The sequence below is a fragment of the Nansenia antarctica genome, assembly GCF_963989245.1.
Source record: "Nansenia antarctica genome assembly, chromosome: 15".
NCBI lineage: Eukaryota > Metazoa > Chordata > Actinopteri > Argentiniformes > Microstomatidae > Nansenia > Nansenia antarctica.
The window spans coordinates 1829208-1841707 of record NC_137685.1 but is presented as its reverse complement, the minus strand read 5'-3'; the positions used below and the strand labels follow the sequence as shown (position 1 = coordinate 1841707).

The window sequence follows — 12500 nt, the reverse complement described above, 5'->3', positions numbered from 1 at the left end:
GAGGAGGAGGGAGAGGAGGAGGAGGAGGGAGAGGAGGAGGGAGAGGAGGCGGGAGAGGAGGAGGCAGAGGAGGAGGTAGAGGAGGGGGGAGAGGAGGAGGCAGAGGAGGAGGGAGAGGAGGAGGGAGAGGAGGGGGGAGAGGAGGAGGGAGAGTAGGGGGGAGAGGAGGAGGGAGAGGAGGAGGCAGAGGAGGAGGGAGAGGAGGAGGGAGATGAGGAGGAGGAGGTAGAGGAGGAGGCAGAGGAGGAGGGAGAGGAGGCAGAGGAGGAGGCGGAGGAGGGAGAGGAGGAGGGAGAGGAGGCAGAGGAGGAGGAGGGAGAGGAGGAGGGAGAGGAGGAGGCAGAGGAGGAGGGAGAGGAGGAGGGGGAGGAGGAGGCAGAGGAGGAGGGAGAGGAGGAGGGAGGAGAGGAGGAGGCAGAGGAGGAGGGAGAGGAGGAGGGAGAGGAGGGGGAGAGGAGGAGGGAGAGGAGGAGGCAGAGGAGGAGGCAGAGGAGGAGGTAGAGGAGGGGGGAGAGGAGGAGGGAGAGGAGGAGGGAGAGGAGGAGGCAGAGGAGGAGGTAGAGGAGGAGGTAGAGGAGGGGGGAGAGGAGGAGGCAGAGGAGGAGGCAGAGGAGGAGGGAGAGGAGGGGGGAGAGGAGGAGGGAGAGTAGGGGGGAGAGGAGGAGGGAGAGGAGGAGGGAGAGTAGGGGGGAGAGGAGGAGGGAGAGGAGGAGGCAGAGGAGGAGGGAGAGGAGGAGGGAGATGAGGAGGAGGAGGAGGAGGCAGAGGAGGAGGGAGAGGAGGCAGAGGAGGAGGAGGGAGAGGAGGAGGGAGAGGAGGCAGAGGAGGAGGCAGAGGAGGAGGAGGGAGAGGAGGAGGGAGAGGAGGAGGCAGAGGAGGAGGGAGAGGAGGAGGGGGAGGAGGAGGCAGAGGAGGAGGGAGAGGAGGAGGGAGGAGAGGAGGAGGGAGAGGAGGGGGAGAGGAGAGGGAGAGGAGGAGGGAGAGGAGGAGGGAGAGGAGGAGGCAGAGGAGGAGGCAGAGGAGGAGGGAGAGGAGGAGGCAGAGGAGGAGGTAGAGGAGGGGGGAGAGGAGGAGGGAGAGGAGGAGGGAGAGGAGGAGGTAGAGGAGGAGGTAGAGGAGGGGGGAGAGGAGGAGGCAGAGGAGGAGGGAGAGGAGGAGGCAGAGTCACAGATGTAGCGACAGTTTCTGTGTCGTCCCAGCGATGTTTCTGTTTCTGGCTCCGTCCTGCCCGCAGCTGTGTGCCCATCCAGGCAGCGCGCCCAGACTCCCTCCCATGGCGCCCTGATACTGATACGTTCTGGATTGGCTAGATGAGATATGACCATAACTGAGGAGTGGCTGTGGGCGAGAGGAAGTTCCCAGTGTTACTCCACTACGTCATGACGGATGGTTGGCGTGTTTTAAAGTTGTTGTTTTTGGGGCAGTCCCACTCGTATTTTTTATTTTATTGACAGATACAGTAGAGATTTAGACAGGAAGGATGGGTGAGAGAGAGAGAGGAGGGTTGACATGCTGCAGGACATGTCCGCGGCCGGAATCGAACCGGGAACCCTGCGCTTACGTGGTCGGCGCTTAACCCGCTACGCCACCTAAACGCCCCCTGTGGTTGGCGACGTGTTTTCAGCTGAGTTGGGAGTTTAGAGAGAGTGTGATTCCAGAGGTGGAGGGAAGTGAAAGGAGTGGAGGGAAGGTGTGTGTGTGTGTGTGTGTGTGTGTGTGTGTGTGTGTGTGTGTGTGTGTGTGTGTGTGTGTGTGTGTGTGTGTGTGTGTGTGTGTGTGTGTGTGTGTGTGAAGGTGTGTGTGTGAAGGTGTGTGTGAAGGGTTGAGAGGAGAGGATCTGTGTTCTGGTTGGATATCGTGTTATGGCTGCCTTGCTCCACTCCTAGCGTTCTGTTGGTCCTTGACCTGGAGCCTCTCAGATGTGTGTATGGTGTTTGAGGTCCTGGGTCACCACCTGCTCAAGTGGATCATCAAGTCTAACTACCAGGGACTGCCCCTCCCCTGCGTCAAGAGCATCATACGGCAGGTAAACAACACATAGAACAAACCATAACAACACTGTTTTTTATTATTATTTTTAAATGACTCGACCTTTTAAATAGGCACTACATTTTATAAACACTGCTATGTCTGTCTGTTTTTATCGTATGTATTAATGTATGTGACCTATGTGTGTTTTTAATGTGGAAATGTATTCTTGAGCTGCACTTCTGCCTGTCGAAGGAGGATTTCAATCAATCAATCTTGGAGAGGGAGAGGGAGAGAGAGAGAGGGAGAGCGAGGGGGAGAGGGAGAGGGGGAGAGAGAGAGGGAGAGAGAGGGGGAGAGGGAGAGGGAGAGGGAGAGGGGGAGAGAGAGAGGGAGAGAGAGGGGGAGGGAGAGGGGGGGGGGAGAGAGAGAGGGAGAGAGAGGGGGAGGGAGAGGGAGGGAGAGAGAGAGGGAGAGAGAGGGGGGGAGAGAGAGGGGGGGGGGAGAGAGAGAGTGAGAGAGAGGGGGGGGAGAGAGGGAGAGGGAGAGAGAGGGAGGGAGGGAGAGAGAGGGAGAGAGAGGGGGAGAGAGAGGGGGAGAGAGGGAGAGGGAGAGGGAGGGAGAGAGAGGGGGAGAGAGAGGGGGAGAGAGGGAGAGAGAGAGGGGGAGGGAGAGGGAGGGAGGGAGAGAGAGAGGGAGAGAGAGGGGGAGAGAGAGGGGGAGAGAGAGAGGGAGAGAGGGAGAGAGAGAGGCAGAGAGAGGGGGAGAGAGGGAGAAAGAGGGAGGAGGGAGGAAGGGAGGGATGGAGGGAGAGAAGGAGAGAGAGACAGAGAGAGAGGGAGAGGGAGAAGCAGGTCAGTGGGTGTCTGGGATGGACCACACCTCAGACTCAGGCACACGGGGGGGGGGGGGGGGGGTCTACAGTTGTTTCCTTGACACACTTATTATGAGGAAAAGGGACATTTATATATGTGAATGCTGATTCAGGAGAAGGAAAGGAGTGGAAGTAGGGAAGACATTTACAAACTGTTGAGATGCACCCAAAGAGAAATGCAATAACACAACATCCTGTTCATGTAGAATGTATGTTGTTGTTTTGTTAAAAGTACAGCAGCGACATTGTTGAGTCTTCTCCTGTCCCCTAGGTGCTGCAGGGTCTGGACTACCTGCACGTTAAGTGTAAGATCATCCACACAGACATCAAGCCAGAGAACATCCTGTTGACGGTCAACGAGCCCTACGTCAAGAAGATGGCCGCCGAGGCCACGGAATGGCAGAAGACGGGAGCCCCGCCCCCCTCCGGCTCGGCAGGTAAGCCCTCGTCCAATCCACATGCAGCGGTTTGGATTGACGCTTCAGTCCTTCTTACCAGATCAACATGTTTCTGTCATCGGCTTATGGAAACCTGTCTTGTTCAATGCAGTCTGATTCAATAGGATGAAGCTGGTGTCTAAGATCATCACTGGCATCGAACTGAGATGAACTGGTCTGGAGAATGAGAGGCTCCTCAAAGGGTTCAGAGCGACCGGGGTGCACTGATGAAGTGATGCCGTTTATCAGGGTTCGACAGTAACGTTTTTTTACACCCACGACGACGCTGATAGATCCCGGAAAGATATTATCAAAGCGTACGCGCCTGCCGATCACCCGTACGCTTTGATAATATCTTCACTCCACGATCATCTAGTCTAGTCTGGCGCCTGCGCCGTCTGTTGTTCTTCCTGCACGCAGGTAAAAATATCCAGGATCTAGCTCTAGATCTTGCTCCGGGCAAGTAAAACAGCGTTACTGTCGAACCCTGAATGACATTGAGAAGAATGACTGTGTAGCCCAGCATCACCAACAGAGGAACCGTGTATATAGATCTATGTATCTATGTATATAGATAGGTTCTCTATGGGAAACACATCCCAGACCAGGAACATTTATTGCCAGTGTGTGAGTCACCTGGCGTGTTCCAGAAATAACTGACTTACTCAGACGAGTGTGACTCCCGCTGGTCCCCAAAGCTGTGGAGAGAGAGTGTGTTGACGTGTGTGTGTGTGTGTGTGTGTGTGTGTGTGTGTGTGTGTGTGTGTGTGTGAGAGAGAGAATCAGTGCACACACACACATGCTTTGTCTCTGGTTCTGAATACTAATGACTGAGGTGGATAACCACCTACGCAGACGTGTGACTGACTGAACATTTCTCTCTTCACAGTGAGCACGGCTCCAGCACCCAAACCAGTAAGTCTCCTAAAGAGCTGTTTTCTTATTCAAAAGATTTGTTCATTTGTCTTTGTGTTCACATCAGAGACACACGGTTCACAACATGTTTGATAAAGCTCTCTCTCTCTCTCTCTCTCTCTGTCTCTCTCTCTCTCTCTCTCTCACTCACTCTCTCTCTCTCTCTCTCTCTCTCTCTCTGTCTCTCTCTCTCTCTCTCCCTCCCTCTCTCTCTCCCTCTCCCACTCACCCCCCCTCTCTCCTCACCCCCCTCCTCTCCTCTCCTCACCCCCCTCTCCTCTCCTCACCCTCCTCTCAGACAGCAAAGATGTCCAAGAACAAGAAGAAGAAGATGAAGAAGAAACAGAGGAGGCAGGCGGAGCTGCTGGAGAAGAGGATCCAGGAGATGGAGGGAGCGCCGGAGGGAGGAGAGGAGGAGGAAGAGGAGGAGGAGGACGAGACCACAGAGACCCCAGACAGCCCCCCCTGCGCCCCCCCGCCCCCTTCCAACACACTACTAGACGTCACCAACGACACCACAACAGGTGAAATATATCTAGATATTTTTTCCATCTCTACATTAAAAAACTATTCGTGACGTTAGAATTATAAGGTTCTATCTCCATTTTTGGTCAGAATTGTGTTTTTTACATAATCTGATCCATTAGGTGTTTATTAATGCCTCTATGGTGTTATTAAGTATGTAAGTACATGTTTGAGTTAGTAATTCATAAAATACAAAGGTTCCGTCTCACAAAACATAATGGAATGTAAAAACTTTGACGCTCAATATCTCTGAACTGCCCTAAACGGAGATAGAACCTTATCATTCTAAACGGAGATAGAACCTTATCATTCTAAACGGAGATAGAACCTCATTCTAAGCTCACGTTGTGTCTGTTGGTGGGAGTTCCATCTGGGAGTTCATAAATCAATACGTTCTCTCAGACCCGAGCTACGTCGGTCTATGTGGAATGAAAGAAATTCATGCCTCAAAATGATCTTAGACTGACGGAAACAATGTTCTCTTGTGACGACTGTCTGTGTCACTGACCCAGTCTGTGCTGCTCACGTCCTCTCTGCCTCAGACACGACGGCTCCGGACCAGACGGAGGAGAAAGGGGCTGAGGCGGAGGTCAGGATGGAGGTCAACTGCAACGGCCACGCCCACCCGGAGAGCGAGGAGAGCCCAGAGAGCCCAGAGAGCCAATCACAGAGGACCGCCGACGACCAGGAGGAGCAGAGAGAGGCCGAGGACCGGCAGAACGCCAACAAGGTGGACGCCAGCGACCCCGACCACGACCCCAGCCCAGAGGGTCAGAAGGACCCGCCGACCAGCGTGACCTATACAGAATGCAACGGCACAGGAGGGACCCCCCCCGGTGACCCCCAAGACCCCAGTCAGCTGACCTCCGACGATCCCGGGATGGACGGTAAAGCAGTTGTAGGGGGGGGTGGAGAGGAGGAGGATGAGGAGGAGAGGAAAGGACAGGAGGAGGAGAGGAAGGAGGAGACAGAGATGGAGACGGAGACGGAGGCGGAGGCGGGACCTGGAAGAGGGGAGGAGAAGGAGGAGAGCCAGAGGAACGGTTAGTGAGGGGAGGAGGAGTTTGAGTCCTAAAAACTTTTAGTAAAAGTTTGTGAATTTATTAGTTTTATTAAAAAACAAAGATGAACCGGAAATTCTGTTGTATGATAGTGGTCTAGTCTATTGCAAACTAAAACTGTTAAGTTAAAGGTGTCACTGATGTCAACGGTTACAGCTCGAAGTGGCGGTGAGGTCTGAAAAAATATTGACAACAAGGTCTTTAGAAAGGTATTGACATTAACCTCAAGATTCCTGTATATTACCCTGCTAGCTGTACCGTCTCCCACTTGTCTTCCTTCCCTCAGTTTGGTTTCACCTCCTCAGCGCCCCTCTCCTAAACCCCCTCCTCTCTTCCTCTCCTCCCTGTCCTCCTTTCCTCCTGTCGTAAGTACGGTGTGGAAGTGTTTCCTTGTCTTGGGATGCTCCACGCGTTCAATTTCTATAATGACAGTGATTCTAGTCGCTTGTTTCTCTCCAGTCCCCTCCCACTTCACGCTTACGGTCTCTCTCTTCCTCTCTGCAGCCCCGCTCACAGCAGGTAGTCTGCTGGTGAACCCTCTGGAGCCTCTGAACGCAGACAAGCTGCAGATCAAAATCGCCGACCTAGGAAACGCGTGCTGGGTGGTGAGTTTTGGAATTTGGATGCTCATAGCACATAGGTGACCATGGTCTGGAGATGGAGAATAAACGCCCGTGGCTCTCTGTCTCTCTCTCTGTCTCTCTCTCTCTGTCTCTCTCTCTGTCTCTCTCTCTCTCTCTCTCTCTCTCTCTCTGTCTCTCTCTCTCTCTGTCTCTCTCTCCCTCTCTCTCTCTGTCTCTCTCTCTCTGTCTCTCTCTCTCTCTCTCTCTCTCTGTCTCTCTCTCTCTGTCTCTCTCTCTCTCTCTCTCTCTGTCTCTCTCTCTCTCTCTCTCTCTCTCTCTCTCTCTCTCTGTCTCGCTCTGTCTCTCTCTGTCTCTCTCTCTCTGTCTCTGTCTCTCCCTCTTCCTCTCTCTCTCTCTCCCTCCCTCTCTCAGCATAAGCACTTCACAGATGACATCCAGACGCGACAGTACCGCTGTCTGGAGGTGCTGATGGGCGCGGGCTACAGCACACCGGCCGACATCTGGAGCACGGCGTGCATGGTGGGTGGGGCCAGGGGCACTGATGTACATATCAGGGTTCGACAGCAACGCCGTTTTACTTGTCCGGAGCAAGTAAAACATTCACCGGGTTTGTTTGCGACGCTGCAAGATCCCGGATATTTTTTACCTGTGTGCAGGATGATCGTGAGTGAAGATATCGTCTGGCTCGTGCAAACAAACCCGGCGAATGTTTTACTTGCTCCGGGCAAGTAAAACGGCGTTACTGTCGAACCCTGATATGGAAAACGCAGTTTTTATTTGAACGCCGTTGTTAAGTCCTGAAGAGGAGTATCATCTGAATTAACTAAATGTAAATGATCTTGACTCTACACATACACACACACACACAGACCCCCACAGACAGACAGACACACACACACAGACACACAGACACACACACACACACACACACACACACACACACACACACACACACACAGACACACACACACACACAGACACACACACACACACACACACACACACACACACGTCCTTACATTTACAACCCAGAACATACCCATGTCTTCTGTTCTTTAGTTTAAACAGGCATAGAACATTCACACATAGAACATTCACACAGAACATTCACACAGAACATTCACACACAGAACATTCACACATAGAACATTCACACATAGAACATCTCACACAGAACATTCACACAGAACATTCACACACAGAACATTCACACACAGAACATTCACACATAGAACGTTCACATAGAACATTCACACAGTTGCGTGTCGACTCTCACATACCGCAGGGCAGAGAAGGTTAGTCTGGTGACTTTGTAATTGGCTCTATTACGCGGAACCACCCATGAAACTGGTATGTAAACATTTAGGAAGGATTAAGACACCTTTAATAGTTCCTGCCCAAGGGAGTGCACTTCACATGCACTTCACTCTCAACGAGTATGTATCAAGCCTTAGTAAATGTGTAACTAGCTTAGCTATGACTCATCTGTTCATGTGTTCCTGTTGGCTAGCTGAACAACAGTCTGTCCACTGCACTGCAGAACAGGTCCTAGTCTACTGACGCCTCAGACAACAGTCCAGACCGGTGGGCTACACAAGGGTCTACCTTCTTACTGTTGCATCTTTAGCCCACACACACACACAGAGAAGAGCGTTCCTTCAAACCACACACACACACACACACACACACAGAGAAGAGCGTTCCTTCAGACCACACACAGAGAATGACAATTCTTTGTTAGTGTGTTAGGTTGAATGAATGAATGAATGAATGGTCTTTATTGTCATTGCTATAGTACAGGTACCAAACAACGACATTTGGGAGGGGTGGCTCCCCTGGTGCTATCAAAGAAAAAAAACAAGAAGGGAAAGGAGCTGGTTTACATAAGGTTGCACTTCAAGGAAGAGTTATTCACTAAAGGTCACACACACACACACACAGCAGCCTTCCACAGTGGACAGGAGGAGCGTACTGAACCTTCAGACAGACAGAACTTTCAGAGACGGTGAAATATACGCACACGCACACATCTCAACACTGGAGACTGACTGACTGACTGACAGAGTCCTGACCTGTGTTGATCAGCAACATGCAGCGTCTGTGCTACAGTATGTGAGTGACTTGACTGTCTGAAACTAAGTGTGTGTGTTTGTTCCTGGTGTTAAGTGATTATTGTTGGTGTCCTCAGGCGTTTGAGCTGGCCACGGGGGACTACCTGTTTGAGCCTCACTCTGGGGAAGACTACTCTAGAGATGAAGGTACGCCTCCCTCCTCTCCTCTCCTCCCCCCCTCCTTCTCTTCCACCACTGTCCTGTACGGGCCCAGCCAGAGGAATACAATGATTCAAGGATATATCAGCACTGGGCTCAGCACTAGTAGTTCACAATCCCAAGTTAGTCAGACCCACCAGGTTGTCAGACATGCTGAGCCCATATGTTGTGTAGCATTTGCATCTGTGTTATGTATTGTAAACTCCCCCCAAAAAGTTCGGAAATGTTATTTTGGTAGATTATTCCTCCCCTTTAATAATACCAATTGGTATTTTATATAGTTGGAAAGCCTGATTAGTCACTTTTACAACGAGGTACAACTTGTAAGGATCATGCATTCGTGGAAGGAGCAACACAGCTAAACGTGTGGGTAGTGGCCCAAAATATTTGCCAAAATCCCCTTCAATATTCTTCTGTTGATTTGTTTAGATGAGATTTAAAAAGACCTTAAAAATGATCGGGAGGAATTGACTCCTGTCCTCCATCTGACCTCCTCCTCTCTCCCTCCTCTCATGCAGACCACATTGCACTGATCATTGAGCTGCTGGGGAAAGTCCCTCGCAAGCTCATCCTGGCTGGGAAATACACCAAGGAGTTCTTCACCAAGAAAGGTAAACGTGTGTGTGTGTGGGTGTGGGTGTGGGTGTGGGTGTGGGTGTGTGTGGGTGTGGGTGTGGGTGTGTGAGATATTATATGATATTTGTGCATCTCTCTGAGCATATCTCTGTCTGTTAAACTTGACTGTAGAGGTAATCATCAAATTAAACTCCCATGTGTGTTAGTGTGTGTGTGTGTATGTGCGTGTGTGCTGCACTAAGCTGCTACTTGCGCCTGTCTGTCTGTCTATATTTTCTGTTGTGTGTAATAATCACTCTCTCTGTCTCTGTCTCTCTCTGTCTCTGTCTCTGTCTCTGTCTCTGTCTCTCTCTCTCTCTGTCTCTCTCTCTCTCTCTGTCTCTCTCTCTCTCTCTGTCTCTCTGTCTCTGTCTCTGTCTCTCTCTCTCTCTCTCTCTCTCTCTGTCTCTCTCTCTCTCTCTCTCTCTCTCTCTCTCTAGGTGACCTGAGGCACATCACCAAGCTGAAGCCGTGGGGTTTGCAGGAGGTTCTGGTGGAGAAGTACGAGTGGTCCCGAGACGAGGCTCAGACCTTCAGCAACTTCCTGCTGCCCATGCTGGACCTGGTGCCAGAGAAGAGAGCTACGGCCACCGAGTGCCTCCGACACGCATGGATCGCCACCTAGTGGCCCCCGAACGCAACTGCAGCAACAACCACCACTGCACATGCTCAACACACGTACATGCAGACATAAAACACGCACACACACACACTATCAGAGAACCGATGCCTGCATTATGCCTGCATTGCCTCCTTGTGGTACTCAAATGAAATACACACACACACACACACACACACACACACACACATCCATGAGAGACTGGCTGCTGAAATCATACGGGTGACGTCCCCCCCATGTCACCTGTGATATTGATAACACTGGTTACAGAAAAAACAGAAGATGGTCCAAATTTCGCAGCTCTATGTATTTATGTCCTTTATTTTCTCCTTTTTTTACTGACTGGATTTGACTTGAGTATCTGATCCTTCTGTTTCTGTGCTCCCTTTTCTAGACTCTGTGCCAACGATGACGTGTTAGCTACGTGTTAGCATGTTAGCTACACAACAAGTTTGATTCAGAGAGAATTGTATTCTTTTCATCCGTGTTTGTTTGAAAGATCATTGCAGCACGCTCAAACGAGAGTTACGACCAACCTGTTCTGACCTCCGGCGGACACTTTCCATCAATCTTCAGTTCCCGAAACTAATGAAATCATTTTGACCCAAGAGCATCAGGATTTTATACAAACATAAGATCAGTCTTTCCTCCATGAAAAAGCATATTTGAAGTTTGTATAGGACATTTTGGGGAAAGAGCTTGCAGCCCAGAATATGATAAAGAAGTAAATAAAATAAAACAAGTGGTTATGGTGCTGGAAATGTTGCGTCCCTGAGTCTGGCATTATGACGTCATCACTGTCCAATCCTTCCTTAGTTCATTCCAGGCAGCAACTTGGCAAAAGCACAAAAAAAGAAAAGTTGAATTGGATTCTTTGCTCTGCTTTCTGTGTTATTTACCTCTGCATGGCTCCAGACCAACAGACCTACGCCACTGAAAACATCCGTCATGTCACCGTGGTTACGGTGGTTTGGTTCTTAACAAGGCTGTGTTCTAAAGCAGTGTTTCTCAAACCTCTCCTCGGGGACCACCAGCCGTTCCACACGTTTGATCTGTTCCACCACCAGCACACCTGATTCAACTGGTGCTGGTGGTGGAACTGATCAAATATGTGGAACGGCTGGTGGTCCCCGAGGAGAGGTTTGAGAAACACTGTTCTAAAGCAAACAGAAAATGCAGTTTTTTGGCCAGTAGGTAACAGTGTGACACAATATCATCAGGTTGAGACCATTTCTGGGCACACGCGTCTTGTACATACATGTACCAAAGAGTTGGCCTTCGCTCCTCTATCTCCATTCAGAAGCCGTGTACAGTTTACTAGTTTACTAGGAGCCCCTATCGATTGTGGAAAGGCTTCGGTTGAGGTGAAACATTTTAAAGGAGTCATTTGGAGACGCCTTGACACACGTTTGGAAGTTCCTCCAAGTTCTTGTTGCATTTTAAAGCTTATTTTCATACTGATGTTGCCCTCCAATGCAGTGTTGTTTTAACTGCATATAAAATAAAAGTGGATTGTAATAATGCTGTAGTAATAATAATGCTTTGAAGGGCCGCCCCCCCTCTGCCCTCAACTTGCTCTTTTTCTACAAGCCCCCTCTTCCTTCCTCGACTCCCATTTTCCATAAACTCCCCCTGCTTCTCTTCCTCCGTGTCCTCCCCCCCTCCTGTCCTCTCTCTCTCTACATTCGATTGTTCACTGCAAAACAAAGACCTTTTTCTGTAGTCAATGAAAATAAAGATTTTGAAAAGGAAAAGTGCTTTGTGTGTGTGTTCTTTTTGTAGTTATGGTGTATTTTCATGGTTTGTTCAAATTATGTTAAGCCCAACAACCTGAGCTCCCAAGCTTTCCGGTTCGCTGCAGCACACGACTGGAACACCTTACAAAACACCCTCAAACTCACCGCCCTCAACTCACTCACTGCTTTCAAACAAATCCTGCATCGAACCATAGTCGATCAATGCACCTGTTGATCACCGTCTCTCACCCATCACTGCCTCATTTTAAGTACCCCTGCTCCACTACCCCCGCTATCCCTCACCTCCGCTCTTCCTCACCCCTACCTCCTCCGTCTCTCTCCCCTCTCTCTGACTGTTAGTATTTTAATGCATCTGTATTTGCCAGTGTTTTATTGTTTTATTGTTTTATTGTTTATTGTATTACTTAACCTTGTTTTATTTCTAGCTTCCCATCCCCCCCCAAAGAGCCATTGCTTTTTGGTCAGGCTGCATTTGCAAATAAGAATTTGTTCTTACATGTTTGCCTGGTTAAATAAAGGTTAAATAAATAATAAAAATAAACTACTAGCAAAGCAGTACCAATACATGATCCCATTGCTTAACTAGGAAAGCAGGGGCCTCTGATGTTGGAAAGGAATATTTTTTTATTGTCAATGACGAGCATTCTACCATTGTGTAATTCATTTGTGTCCTAGAATTTTACTTTAAAGTTTGTTACTTTAAAACGGTGGCCTCTTAGATCAGGCTAGTCAGTCATTGGTGGTCGATGGGGGGGGGCTCAGGAATCATCTGAAAAAGAGAAAATCATCATCATTCCATGGCAGTTATAAAGGCTAACGGCTATTATGTTCACAGAGGGGAAATTAGGAACAGGATAATAAATAAATACAAATAA

The 12500-nt window shown here is 49.9% G+C and overlaps 1 protein-coding gene across 2 annotated transcripts in view; it reads left to right on the top strand.

Annotated features, from left to right (window-relative positions):
• srpk1b (SRSF protein kinase 1b) overlaps nt 1-12500 on the top strand; it is a 66970-nt gene that overhangs the window by 29429 nt on the left and 25041 nt on the right. The window contains exons 7-16 of one of the 2 annotated variants that reach the window (XM_080545861.1): nt 1920-2026; nt 3114-3279; nt 4169-4194; nt 4493-4718; nt 5262-5762; nt 6285-6385; nt 6776-6883; nt 8553-8622; nt 9153-9245; nt 9690-10867. The exons of the other annotated variant lie outside the window; for it this stretch is intronic. Of the exons in view, the coding sequence (XP_080401987.1) occupies nt 1920-2026; nt 3114-3279; nt 4169-4194; nt 4493-4718; nt 5262-5762; nt 6285-6385; nt 6776-6883; nt 8553-8622; nt 9153-9245; nt 9690-9874 (1583 nt within the window). The 3' untranslated portion in view covers nt 9875-10867. Of the gene's footprint in view, nt 1-1919; nt 2027-3113; nt 3280-4168; nt 4195-4492; nt 4719-5261; nt 5763-6284; nt 6386-6775; nt 6884-8552; nt 8623-9152; nt 9246-9689; nt 10868-12500 lie in introns of those variants that run through there. 2 annotated transcript variants of the gene reach the window in all.